The sequence below is a fragment of the Nilaparvata lugens genome, chromosome 7 (assembly GCF_014356525.2).
Source record: "Nilaparvata lugens isolate BPH chromosome 7, ASM1435652v1, whole genome shotgun sequence".
In the NCBI taxonomy this organism is placed as follows: Eukaryota; Metazoa; Arthropoda; class Insecta; order Hemiptera; family Delphacidae; genus Nilaparvata; species Nilaparvata lugens.
In genome coordinates this window covers 5,301,888-5,316,469 of record NC_052510.1, presented here as the reverse complement: position 1 = coordinate 5,316,469, position 14,582 = coordinate 5,301,888, and the positions used below count along the sequence as shown (strand labels likewise).

At 33.9% G+C, this 14,582-nt stretch overlaps 2 protein-coding genes across 2 annotated transcripts in view; both read right to left on the bottom strand.

Moving 5' to 3' along the window:
* LOC111056636 (pre-rRNA-processing protein TSR1 homolog) overlaps positions 1–14,582 on the bottom strand; it is a 432,307-nt gene that overhangs the window by 139,833 nt on the left and 277,892 nt on the right. The gene's annotated exons all lie outside the window — the stretch shown is intronic.
* LOC111059087 overlaps positions 585–14,582 on the bottom strand; it is a 31,567-nt gene continuing 17,569 nt past the window's right edge. The window contains exons 12-15 of the mRNA XM_039431809.1: positions 12,287–12,531; positions 7,807–8,222; positions 5,980–6,341; positions 585–3,190 (exon numbers count right to left, since the gene is read on the bottom strand). Coding sequence (XP_039287743.1) covers positions 5,995–6,341; positions 7,807–8,222; positions 12,287–12,531 — 1,008 coding nt within the window. The 3' untranslated portion in view covers positions 585–3,190; positions 5,980–5,994. The remainder of the gene's footprint in view (positions 3,191–5,979; positions 6,342–7,806; positions 8,223–12,286; positions 12,532–14,582) is intronic.

Below are 14,582 nucleotides of genomic sequence, written 5' to 3'. Positions count from 1 at the left end.
ATTCTCTACAATAAGAGAATAAGGAATAATTACAACCACTACATAGAGTTACAGTAGAGTAGTACTCTTGCAACAATAATCGTCAAGAAAGACCTTTCTATGTGTTAACTAAAAAAGGGTACAATAATTAACCACCTAATATGCTTATCAATTGTGCCTAACAGATTTCACAGTATTTGATTCGAATAATTGTCTAAATGCCATGAAGGTTTACAAAAGCACACTCAAATAAAACACAGTTTTTCTAAAACCAATCTAATTTATTTTTTCATGAATAATACAAGTATGAAAACATTTTTGGAAATCAGAGAGCAATGAACAAAACCTTTATTTATTATTAAAAATGATACAAATATGTCAATTACGAAAAACTTAGTTGATAAACTGAACACAAAATTATCATTATAATGTAATTACTATTCAAACTCAAATTTCAGTAGGGTATCACAAAATATTGTACTATGTTTCTTATATAGATGAAAATAATTCAAGAAACTCCTGCATTTTAATACCTGTAAAATGCTAAAAGTAGAATCTAAGAATTAGCAGTAAAACAAACTGTCAATAGTTTAAATTCTCTGATGAACAATTTTTATGCACAAGAAAATGGATATACAATCAATTTTACACTTTAAAAGTTATAATGAAGGCATGCTGTTTCTCCTTTTAAATTTCTATACAAAATAAATTGAATGATAATCTATGAAAACGACTTGATATTGTATAAACCACTGGTTTATTAAAACTGAGATTGTTTTCATAAACCATTATTGGTTTTAGAAATATCAAGTCGTATTAATTTTATATGGATAATTACCACAACACCAAAAGATTACTACTATAATCTAATTATTGCTCTAGATGTGCCTATAGTTTCTGGCAAACTATTTTTATTAATTGTGATAAATGTAAAATTATAGTTCAAGTTGAAAAATTTTTATGTAAACTTAAGATTTATATGGACACATAAAAAATTAAATACATACTGTACAAGGTTTCAAAAACCAACAAGTATTTCATGTGTTCACAAAATTGAAATATTTATTTGAAGCTTCTTTAAGCTATCCAGTCATAAAATTTTTGCCAGCTACTAAAACTTAGGTAAAGGTACAGGTTAGGTAAAGGTACAGGTTAGGTAAAGGTTTTATATAGATATATAAAAATTCCAGGCGGAATGTGAGTTGAACACAAGACCGGAGCAACTGTAGGAGTCAGGGAAAAGTAAATTTTGAAGAAATCAAGGCCCAATATTGTTACACATTGATTGAATTACACGACTTGTAACTTCAATAAGCTTCAAACTGGAAGAAAATTTATGTAAAATTGATTTCATGATCATAGAAGATCACGAAAATAATCTTAGAAAATTTTAAACTTAAATAAATTTCGTTGTGAACACATGAAACGCATTATTTTTGAAAATTGTTCAAAATGTAATGTTAAAATGTGTGTTTTTTCAAGTAACGTTTTCATGTATTTAAAAACACATTAGAATTACATTTGTAATAGTTACAATTTACTAAATTACTATGAACACGTCAATCTTCAAAAACTTAATCATTACATCATTTGCGACGTACCGTAGTCTTCATGTTAAAAATGTTATTATAGATATTCAAGGCACGAAGTGATGAAATCAAAATCTTTAAACGCTATTGAAAATCTACAACAATAGATTCAACAATTTGTCAAGGCAAAGTATTTAAAATTATTCATTTACGATAAAAGTAGAAGACATGTTACACAATAACGATGATAGAAATCGTCAAAATTCATCATAAATAGGATGTCTGAAAGCTCTCAAATTTGTATGTATTTGAGAATTTTCTAAACATCAAGGGTGAACACAACAATAATTTTCTATCATCAAAATGCAAAACAGAATACTAATATACTAAAAAATCATAAATCATTGAGTAAAATGGATTGAAACACAATGGACTCGAGTAATAATTTTAAAGTACCAACATACATTCTAGTTGTAACTCAAATACATTTTCATCAACTTGAGCAAAACTAAAATATGGTTGAGAGCAGGAGATACTTTTCTGGAAAAATTATTTTAAAAATAGATCGATTTCAGCATGGTTTTATTAATTTTAATAAATCTACAAAATGTATGGCAATACCTGGCAGTATTTTTATTATTGTCGACAATATTTGGTCCAATAATATTAGTATATGATTCTTCATAAATTTACTATATGTATGAATTCAAATAAGATATTTTCTCAAAATTTCAATCATTTGTAAGAAAATTATTACACAATATTCTTTAGAGATCATGCGTATTGCACAATATAAGGTTGAAGATTGATTGAAATTGAGCCAATATCAAACGATATGACCAAAGATTGCTTTCTTAAAAAAAAACTAAAATTCTAATGCAAATACACAAACTAAAAAAATATCATAGTTGATGTTGAAAATCTTACTCAAAACTAGACAATAATCATATTATATACATATGAACATATCAAACCGATACATAGATTCATACTTAAAATATTATTGAACTACAAAGAATCTTGATAAATAAAATTTGATTACTAGCATTCTTGTCAAATTAAATGGATCTAGATCTACATTGGATACATGTGATAAAAAACCAATTATTGTGAATAGATATGTGATATGTGTAATAATCATCAAGAGATTACAACTCACAATAAAAATACCTAATAACTCTACTAAAACCTATAATGTGAGTACTAAAATATTTACCAATCTTATGTACAAATACCTCTAAAGTTTATTAAACTCTTTGAGTTGATATAATTAATATCTTTACATCTTTGTCTTTTAGAAGAAGTCACAAACAAGGTAGATAATATTATCTACATTTATTTAAAACCAAAGACATTGATATTTACTTATCTTTATCAAGATATGAAAAATAGTTTTTCAAAACATTGAAGAAATGTTAACGGTTCTATCAAACACAGATAAACCTAACAAAGCCCTTAAGTAGTTTTTGTTCATAAAAATAAAACACAAACAATATCAAGTACACTATTACTTGAGTCTGTCTATCAAAACTAATATGTCCACTGTCAGAAAAATGAAACACAACATGAGATCAAGCTCATCTCCAATCAATAAGTTCCAATCTATAAAAGAAAACACTGTCTATTTCCTCCACTCCACTGCACGCTTTCACTAGCTAATAATATGCTCCCAGCAGCAAGACCTGGAACAAATACACACGATTAAAATAACAAATTCATTGATAATTAAAAATGAAATCGAAAATTCATGTGATATCGTTAAGGATGTGCAAAGGCTAAAAATAAACTTTCTACTGGTGATATTTTTCCGATTCTATAGTGGAGTTTTTCGATTTGTAATTATGGTAAATATAAATTTTTGAAAAAGTTATTCAATTCACCAAAAATAACTCAAATAAGTTTTTTTTGGTTATTTTTAGTAAATTGAATAACTATCTTAAAAATGATATTTTCGGAAAATTCTTGTTTTACTAGATCAACAATACAACAATATCAATCTATCCTCTAAATCTCATGGATTTATCTCTTACGGAATTTGAAATGTTCTGTCCCAAAAATTCAAACATTAGGCGCTCATATCTCAAAAAGTAATGATCAGAAAAAAAATGTTTTCCTAAACTTTTTCATTTTCATAGCTTGATGATATAAACATCGAAAAACTTTGAAAAATATTGTAATATTACATTTTTTCTCGATTGGAATCGAATCTTCAATTCGAGATCTATAAAACTTTATAGAAAATATCAGAATAATCGATATACGGACAACTTTTTGACTGAGAATTTATCGTAAATGATTGTGTTGCATATTCCATGGTGTCACCGAGGCTGAGTTGACAGAATTAACAGATAAATGGATTATTTAAATAGAGATGATATATAAAAATTTAAAATAATAGTTTCAAAATAAAGTTTTATTGAGAACAAATATAAAATGTGAATTCTAAACTTGTAATTTATAAATTTTTGGTGACGTGTCCAGGACGTCGACACTGATTTTGAGATGTGGTTTTTGTTCTGACGAGGAGGCGTCCTTCTCTCTAAAAATGATGGCTGGCAGCGTGTGTTCTAATTCTGTGCTCTCTGAATATTTTTCTGTTTAAGTGAATTATTAATGTTTTAAATTGAGTTTTGAACAGTTTATAGTGTTCTATTTTGTCTGTAATTAATTGATTTGTGTGTCTACAAGCCTATAGCCATTGTTTTTCAACTATATAATTGGATAAGTATTTAGCTTGTAATGATTTTAGATGCTTAAGCGTGTAAGATATTGTTCTTTGTGTATTTGTGTAGTATATTGCCAAAATTCTTCTGAAGATTATAAGTTGATTTGCTCTGAAAACTGGATTTCTCATTCATAGGCAATAGATCCATTCATAGTTTATCAAGAATCTATTACGTTGGAGCCGATAAATTTCCTTAGGTTAATAGGTGAGACATGCTATCCAACCGATTTATGAGAAATTGGTAGCACGGCAATATCACGAGTAAAAAGTCCATTTTTAGCCTTTGTACAGCCTTAAGTCGTTGAAACTGCAGATTCATTCATCTCTCATTACATTTTATTGACATATTTCTGTTTCGTTTCCTTATTTCTCAACAAATAAAACATATTATTGATATTTTTTTATATATACTGTTTTTTTTAAATATCAGTTATCTGCTATACAAGGCAGAGAATCCGCAACTTTGTTCTTCTCTCTCTCCACCGCTATTATAATAACGTGGACCTCATTATAAATAGAGGACTATCGGTTTTGGTTTGTCTGTTTGAGAATTACAATTTGAGCATACACAGGGCGGTCTTGAGAAGATGTAGATATAGAATAGATTTACTTGATTAGGTGCCGGTTGCACGTAAGCCGATTAAATTTTAACTGTGATTAATTCCACGAGAACTAATCAGAGAAGTCATCTTATCAAAAAAAAAAAAAACCTCTGATTGGTTCTCGTGAAATCAATTATGATTAAAATTTAACCGGCTTTTGTGCAACCGGGCCTAGTACTTTTTGATTACTCATCAAGGTCTTATAAAGACCTACTTTTTAATTACTAACCAAGGTCTCAAGGACGTGCTCTTCAATTACTGTCTTAAGGACTTACTTTCTAATTACTCACCAAGGTCTTAAGGACTTACATTTACTTTTTAAATTACTTTTACTCACAAGGTCTCAAGGATTTAGGTGGGCCGACCTCTGGAACCGATTTCGTCCGAACTAGCATCTGCCGAAAACTACTGAACTCGACCGAACGATCCCCCAACAAAGAAAGCTATAGATGCTCGTCCATTGCAACAAGTTCATACGTCCGTGCACGGCCGTCTCCGGCCGATCAAGTTTTCGATCCGAATTGAATGGGATTTGTCGGCTCTATCCGGCCGAAGTCGAGCTGAGACAACATCATCCTAACCTCAAAATTGTTTCACAGTCTTGTCTGTTTTTGTTTTTTGAACTTGTTCTGTTTTATAAAGTTGTAACTATGGACAATGAAAAGTTGATAAGTTTGGTTCAGGAGCATGTTTCATTGTGGGATATGCGAGACAAAAGATATCATCGTCGTAAAGTTCAAAGGAATCTGTGGACTAAGATTGCTGAACAAATAGGATCTGAAGGTGATATTATTGTAATGAATAACTAATTTAGTGGATATCTGTTTATTCAATTTTCAAAATCTGAATATAATCATTGTTTATGAAAAATTTTGGTGGCTATGATAGTAGTTAATTCAATAATTGGCAACCAGCCAACTACTGAACTAGACTGACGTAATCGGTTCCAATGGACGAACATATTCGGCCGAATCAACGGCCGGCAGGTTCGTCCGATTCAATGGCCGAATGGATCGGTTGAATACGGTTCCAGTGGACGGTTACCCTTAAGGTCTTCAGGACTTGACTAAGGTCTTCAAGTCCTCAAGGACTTAAGGACTTACTTTCTAATTATGCACAAAGGTCTTACTTTATAATTACTCACCAAGGTCTGGAGGACTTAAAACACACGGGGCACCAGATGGTACTTGACTTTGTGCGTGTAGCGGTCCCACGCGTTGCCGTAGACCGCCTGGCAGCGGCGGTGGTCGCGCACTGCTCTATGGAGCAAAAACACGGTCATACCGACTGGCACAACGAACAGCGCCCAGTGCGGCAACGTGGCAGTAGCAGCGGCGGCAACCGCGCCCAAGGCGTGCGCCCAGTACATGACCAGGGAGCCGAAGTAGTTGGGATGGCGCGACCAGCCCCACCAGCCACCACACAGAAGCTTCTTGGAGGTCGTCGTTTGGATCACTGGCAGGCCTATGGCGCAAACCAAACACAGCACTCGGTTAGGTTGGGTTACTTTCAAATTTCACATATATTATTATTCAATTCAAATCAATTTATTTCTCTGAATTAATTATTTATAATGATTAAAATTATTGTACCAGATGCGGCAGTGAAACTTCCTTATTTAAGGTGAACGCCATTCAGTCAGCTGATGTCGTAGTTGAGCAAATCTGTTCTCGTTAGAGAGGTCAGATCTTAAAGTTTTCTTCCCGACGACTTTCAGTCGCCATCATGCATTGGAACAATAATAATAATAATAATAATAATAATAATTTATTCTTTGCATGTACATATTTTACAATGTTTGGCAGTTCGTCAAAACAATAAAAACAATAAATTGTTCATAAATATAAACAACAACAAAAAATACAAGAAGAAGAACAAGTCAATCAATCAATCAATTAATTAAAAACAACCTGTATGAAATGAAAATTCAGGTGAAATGCTGTAAATTTAGATATGTAAGTTAGTTAAGAATAATATCATTATTAAATAAAGTCCAAAACAAATGCTGTACATTTCCTCATTGCTGCAAATTAGTTGAGATTTATGATATGACAGATATGGCAGAACCCCCCAAGAACTCTTCCAAACTATAAAATTCCCTGTTCATCAGCCAGTTTCCCAGGCATTCCTTGAATTCCCTTTTATTCTTCAAATTTGTGATTTCTTTAGGGAGAGCATTTAAAATCTTTTTCATCATATACTGAGGGCTTGTCTCAAAAAATGCAGTTCTATGGGCCTGAATTCTCAATTCTCTATTATTTCTGGTATTGTGTCTGTGGATAGATGCCCCAGTGAGCCAGGACTCTCGCAATTTGAATCCATACATTGCACATTCTTGAATATAGAGGCTAGGAAGAGTAAGCATTTTTAAACTTTTAAATGAACCTCTACATGAGGTTCTTGGAGATTTCTTCAAAATCATCCTGACAACTCTCTTCTGCATCCTGAATACCCTTATTGAGTCCTGTGAAATCCCCCAAAACATTAAGCCATAGGTCAGGAGAGGCTGGAAGTATCCATAGTAGGCAGTCAAGCTCACTTTCTGACTCATTATTTTTGCTAGCCTTGATATTGCAAAGACAGCTTTACTCAGCTTTTTGATGAGGCATTCAATGTGCATCTTCCATTCAAGCCCAGAATCCACTTTTATGCCCAGAAACCCACACACCGCCGTAGACAAAACCTCTTCAGCCTCAATCCGAAAATTCATACATGGAGGAGTGCTTTGGCGTTGCAAGGAGAAATCGATGTAACAGGTCTTTCTCACATTAACTGACAAACGATTTGCCGTGCACCAATCCTGGATATTACCAATAACTATCTCTCCTTGAGTCTGCAGTTCTCTTATGTCCGTCCCCTCCCACGAGTAAAAGGTTTGCATCATCTGCAAAAAGGACAGTGCTTGCCTGTGTTATATTCTTTGGCAAATCATTGATGTACAAGGAGAATAGTATTGGCCCTAAAACTGTACCTTGAGGTACTCCTCTGGTCAGTTGCCTGTCTTGGGATCTGTATTTATAGTTCTTCACGTGACCATTTTCTGCTACAATTTCAACAACCTGTGATCTGTTACTGATGAACGACTTTAGCCATTTCAGAACTGGTCCCCTGAATCCATAGTATACCAATTTCTCAAAGAGCACATCATGATCCAAACTCTCAAATGCTTTTCTCAGATCCACAAACAACCCCAAAGCCTTCTTGCCTTCATCCAATGCATCATATACTTTGGATATGAGACTATTCATGGCATCTGTTGTTGACCTCTCAGACCGAAATCCAAACTGGCAGGGTGAGAGTAGCTTATTCTCACTCAGGTATTCTGTAATCGCCTTCTGGGCTAGCAGCTCATGTATCTTTGAGAATGAGTTCTGAACCGATATTGGTCTGAAATTGGCCAGCTCATTACATTTACCCTTTTTATACACAGGAATGACTCTACCCTGCTTCAATTTGTTTGGGTAAATGCCGGTGCTGAATGAAAGATTCACAAGTTCAGTCATTATCCTCCTGATTGGTTCAAAACACTCCTTCAGGATGCAGGTAGGAATATCGTCCAATCCACTTGTCATTTTGCTTTTGATCTTTCCTACAACAACTGACACCTGGTTTTCGGTGAAGACAGGGAACTTTTCTAAGGTAGTAGTAGTCTCTCCATTTTTCATAATCATATCTCTAAAAGAGTTTGACTTATCAAAATTTCCATCACAGCAACTCACGAAGTATTCATTAAAGGCATCCGCCATCTCTTCAAAAGTACCAAATGGAGATCCATTCACTTCAGTTGGATAAGTCCTTGTAGGCATGCTGGGGACAGTTTCCTTTCTTATCAATTTCCATATCAGCTTCGATTTATTGTCAGATGATGACATTACATTTTCTGCATGAGCACACCTTAATAGAGCTATTTGATGTCTGATCAATCTCTTCAAAGCTTTCAGCTCATTTTTGTAGGCATCATCCCTAGGGAAATACTTTGCAAAGAGGTAAAGATCTCTTCTAGCTTGGCAGAGGTCTCTGAGCAATGGTGATGGCCACCTCAATCTACCATTGGTCTTGATTTTCTTATTAACAATAGTAAATGAGTCATTGAATGCCTTGCAATATAATCTCAGGAATATGTTGAATTTATCATCCAATGAACCTTCAACTTGAAGAGCTCTCGACCAATCAATACTCATTAGTCTTTCCTTAAATACTCTTTTTTTGTGCTCCGAAAAGACTCTTACAGAATTAAATTTATCACACGCGACATCTGACATATTGAAAGAATATCTTATCAACTGTGCATAATGATCAGAAAGACCGAGCTCTATGACTTTGGCCCTTGAACTCTCAATCGAATCCGATATGAAACATAAGTCTATAAGAGTTGAAGATGATCCAGTTACTCTCGTGTGATCTTTGATTATGCTTTTTAGACCATATGACTCAAACACAGATTCCAATTCGTTTTTTCTGGACGATTCCACTGAGAAGTCCACATTAAGATCTCCCACTAACATATATGCTGCGAACCTATTCACGACTATAGACAATACTTCTTCCAGGTGGTCAACAAAACGTTTGAAGTCATTATTAGATTATTATAGTAAATTACTACAGTAATTTATAATAGATAAGTCCACCTTATAATGGCAGTGGAGAAAGATGAGAGAACAACATTGCCGATTCTTTGCCTTGCCATGCATTCTATAGAGAACTGTTGATACCAGTATATCTGATGTAATACTAACTGCTCATTCTTGTTTGAAATAATCAATCATATTTTATTTGTCGAAAATATATTTTTCAATTATTAAACAATAAATTTTCAAAATTATTGAGATTAAGTATTTTGTTGAGTAGTTCTATTTCTGAAATATTCATGCCAAATTTCAGATCAATACAACATTTCGTTCTTGAGATAACAATTCTTAAGTGAAAAAACAAAATGGCAGCTATAAGGATAACCGCTGAGTTTTGGAAACTTGAAATACGACATTTGTAGTCTCCTATCATCCAGGAACAATATTCTAAAATGTTCGACACTACTTCTGAAACACCTGTATTACGCCTGATCCACATGTTGGCCGAGTAAACTGGCACAGCCTACAATGTAATCAGTGCCCAATCAAGGCCAGTGTTGACAAACTACCCATCTACACACTAGCGCCGGTCGTCACTGGGCCAACATGTGGAACCGGCATTATATCATACAGAGTGGTGCGGAGGACACGCATGTTATTCGAACCGCTAGTAGACGGCGACGGGAGGGGGTATTGACCTGGAACAAATGTTAGCAGACAGCCAATACACTGCCATTTCAGTCGCTATGGAGCGTTTGGACATACAACATCGTGTGTTCGCTGTCGAGCATTTTTTTAAGAAACAACGAATCTGTAGTCACAATGCACCGTCTTTTATAATAATAATAATAATGATTATTTATTACCAAAATTAATACATGTTAACACTTCATAGTAGATATAGTATAAAATCATTCTATTAATTCCCTAGAAATAATTCGATAATAGAAAACAAAATTAAAACAAAGGAAAATTTAAAACAAAACAATTTATTTTTGTCAATATTTTAGAGTTGGACGTCGAGGTGCAGTGCCTGATCGAAATACAGTAATCCGATGGGTTACAGCGTTTAGAAGTACTGGTTCTGTGATTAAAAAATAAACCACCTTGTCTTCTCCGTTCAGTTCGTACTCCGGAAAATGTGGAGCGAGTCAGAATATTGATGGAAAAGAAGTTGCGCTGTGTCACATATTTATTGTTTCTAAAAAAAAAACTGCTCGACAGCGAACACACGATGTTGTATGTTCCAACGCTCCATAGCGACTGAAATGACAAACTATGGGCTGTCAGCCAACATTTGTTCCAGGTCAATACCCCCTCTCGTCGCCGAGTACTAGCAGTTCGAAAAACATGCGTTTCCTCTGCACCATCCAATATAACAGTATAACCTAAATCACATTACAGCACTAATCCGTGCAAACCTTAGTTTGCAGCACGGGGCTTTAAAACCAATGTTATTTCAATATAGCGGCAAAAAAGGCAGCAATCCAATTCAATTTTGGGTGGCTCGTTGGAGTAAGTGATAACGCGCCGGTCTGATAATCAAGAGAACCGAGTTCGAATCTCGACCGGGGCGAAAGTTTTTGACCACAGCACAATCACATGGATACGGCCACCCCGTCTTTCGGCCGTCGGTCGGTTCCGACTACCTAAAAATTAGTCGTCATCTCTCATCATCATCCCTCTCACTCATAACCCACGCACAAGCCTATGAGCTTATGTGGGCATCACCCTCAGTATTATTAATTCATTGATAAAAAAATATCTACCTATTATAGAAGACGATGGTGACTGACTTAAGGCTGTGCAAAGGCTAAAAATAAACTTTCTATTGGCGATATTTTTCAAAGTTTTTCGATTTGTAAATCATGAAGCTATCAAAATGAAAAAGGTTTATCAGGAAAGAATTTTTTTCCGATCATTAATTTTTGAGATATGAGCTCCTAAAGTTTAAATTTTTGGGACAGAACATTTCAAGTTCGGTAAGAGATAATCCATGAGATTTAGAGACTCGATTCTTAATGGTATTGTTGATTTAATAAAACAAAAAAATCTGAAAATATAAATTTTTGAGAATAGATTCTTAATGGTATTGTTGATTCAATAAAACAAAAATTTTCTGAAATTATAAATTTTTGAAAAAGTTATTCAATTTACTAAAAATTACCAAAAATAACTTTTAGCTGAGTAATTTTTGGTAAATTGAATAGCTTTCTCAAAAATCAATATTTCTAGAAAATTTTTGTTTTACTAGATCAACAATACCATGAAGAATCTATCCTCTATTCATTTATTTTACAATATCTCTTTGGAGACAACAGGTCGAAACCCACAACTGCCTCCTTAACTCAAATCATAATAATGTCAAAATACTATAAATTAATAATATTATAATGAAAATTCTCATGCATAATTAATTATATAAATAAACTATAATATTGAAATAATTAAAATTGAATATATATAATAAATAACTAAAATTGAACGAATTAAATCGAGTGATGATGCAAATTAATGATGCTGATGAGTGCATAAGTAGTATCAAATTATATAATTAAACCATCATATAAAAGTAATAATAAAGTGATTAAACCAAAACTTACTATTAAAGAAATATGAAAAATAAAAGCATTAAAAATCAACTCTAAATCTCATGGATTTATCTCTTACCGAATTTGAAATTGTTCTGTCCCAAAAATTTAAACTTTAGGCGCTCATATCTCAAAAAGTAATGATTTACCTGAGAGAAAACTTTTCCATTTTGATAGCTTGATGATATACAAATCGAAAAACTTTGAAAAATATGACCAGTAGAAAGTTTATTTTTAGCCTTTGCACAGCCTTAATAGCGTGAATGTGACTCAAGTTGGGACAGATACTCACGAGTTGAGCAGTAAGTACTTGGACACAAAGGTGGCGGCGAACGGCCAGATGAGGCTGGCCATGACCGTCATGTAGCCGCATCCCTCGTGTTGAGTGTGGAACGAGGACAGAAACTGCTCCTCGTGCCAGAGGTGGTCGAGCATGACGAGTGCCTGCAGCAGGGTGATGGCGACCAAGGTGGGCGGGTAGGCAGACACCTGCTTGCCGTCAATGGCCTTCCACAACACCAGGCCGTCGTAGATCAGCTGTGCGACAAACACAATTCAACAAATTAGTAGATCAATAAACCGGCAAAATATAAAGAAAACTATAATGTTTAGAAAATATTGGACTGTTTTATAAAGTCGATTTGGACCGTCTTGGGTGGTGGTAAGCCTGTGGTCAAAACTCACCACTGCTCAAGGAAGGTTGACCATTTAGGCAAAACTTCTTGGGAGAGGTAAGGCTTTTGACCCTGCGAAGTTTCGGAGGGGCAAAAAGAAAAACCAAGAGACCAGTGATGGGTGAAAAACCAGGCACAAATGTGGGTCAAGAGGTTGAGTCAAGGGTGGCCTTACAGCGTTTAGAAGTACTGGTTCTGTGATTAAAAAATAAACCACCTTGTCTTCTCCGTTCAGTTCGTACTCCGGAAAATGTGGAGCGAGTCAGAATATTGATGGAAAAGAAGTTGCGCTGTGTCACATATTTATTGTTTCTAAAAAAAAAACTGCTCGACAGCGAACACACGATGTTGTATGTTCCAACGCTCCATAGCGACTGAAATGACAAACTATGGGCTGTCAGCCAACATTTGTTCCAGGTCAATACCCCCTCTCGTCGCCGAGTACTAGCAGTTCGAAAAACATGCGTTTCCTCTGCACCATCCAATATAACAGTATAACCTAAACCACATTACAGCACTAGTCCGTGCAAACCTTAGTTTGCAGCACGGGGGCTTTCAGACCAATGTTATCTCAATATAACGGCAAAAAAGGCAGCAATCCAATTAAATTTTGGGTGGCTCGTTGGAGTAAGTGATAACGCGCCGGTCTGATAATCAAGAGAACCGAGTTCGAATCTCGACCGGGGCGAAAGTTTTTGACCACAGCACAATCACATGGATACGGCCACCCCGTCTTTCGGCCGTCGGTCGGTTCCGACTACCTAAAAATTAGTCGTCATCTCTCATCATCATCCCTCTCACTCATAACCCACGCACAAGCCTATGAGCTTATGTGGGCATCACCCTCAGTATTATTAATTCATTGATAAAAAAATAGCTACCTATTATAGAAGACGATGGTGACTGACTTAAGGCTGTGCAAAGGCTAAAAATAAACTTTCTACTGGCGATATTTTCAAAGTTTTTCGATTTGTATATCATGAAGCTATCAAAATGAAAAAGGTCTATCAGGAAAGAATTTTTTCCGATCATTAATTTTTGAGATATGAGCTCCTAAAGTTTAAATTTTTGGGACAGAACATTTCAAGTTCGGTAAGAGATAAATCCATGAGATTTAGAGACTCGATTCTTAATGGTATTGTTGATTTAATAAAACAAAAAAATCTGAAAATATAAATTTTTGAGAATAGATTCTTAATGGTATTGTTGATTCAATAAAACAAAAATTTTCTGAAATTATAAATTTTTGAAAAAGTTATTCAATTTACTAAAAATTACCAAAAATAACTTTTAGCTGAGTAATTTTTGGTAAATTGAATAGCTTTCTCAAAAATCAATATTTCTAGAAAATTTTTGTTTTACTAGATCAACAATACCATGAAGAATCTATCCTCTATTCATTTATTTTACAATATCTCTTTGGAGACAACAGGTCGAAACCCACAACTGCCTCCTTAACTCAAATCATAATAATGTCAAAATACTATAAATTAATAATATTATAATGAAAATTCTCATGCATAATTAATTATATAAATAAACTATAATATTGAAATAATTAAAATTGAATATATATAATAAATAACTAAAATTGAACGAATTAAATCGAGTGATGATGCAAATTAATGATGCTGATGAGTGCATAAGTAGTATCAAATTATATAATTAAACCATCATATAAAAGTAATAATAAAGTGATTAAACCAAAACTTACTATTAAAGAAATATGAAAAATAAAAGCATTAAAAATCAACTCTAAATCTCATGGATTTATCTCTTACCGAATTTGAAATTGTTCTGTCCCAAAAATTTAAACTTTAGGCGCTCATATCTCAAAAAGTAATGATTTACCTGAAAGAAAACTTTTCCATTTTGATAGCTTGACGATATACAAATCGAAAAACTTTGAAAAAT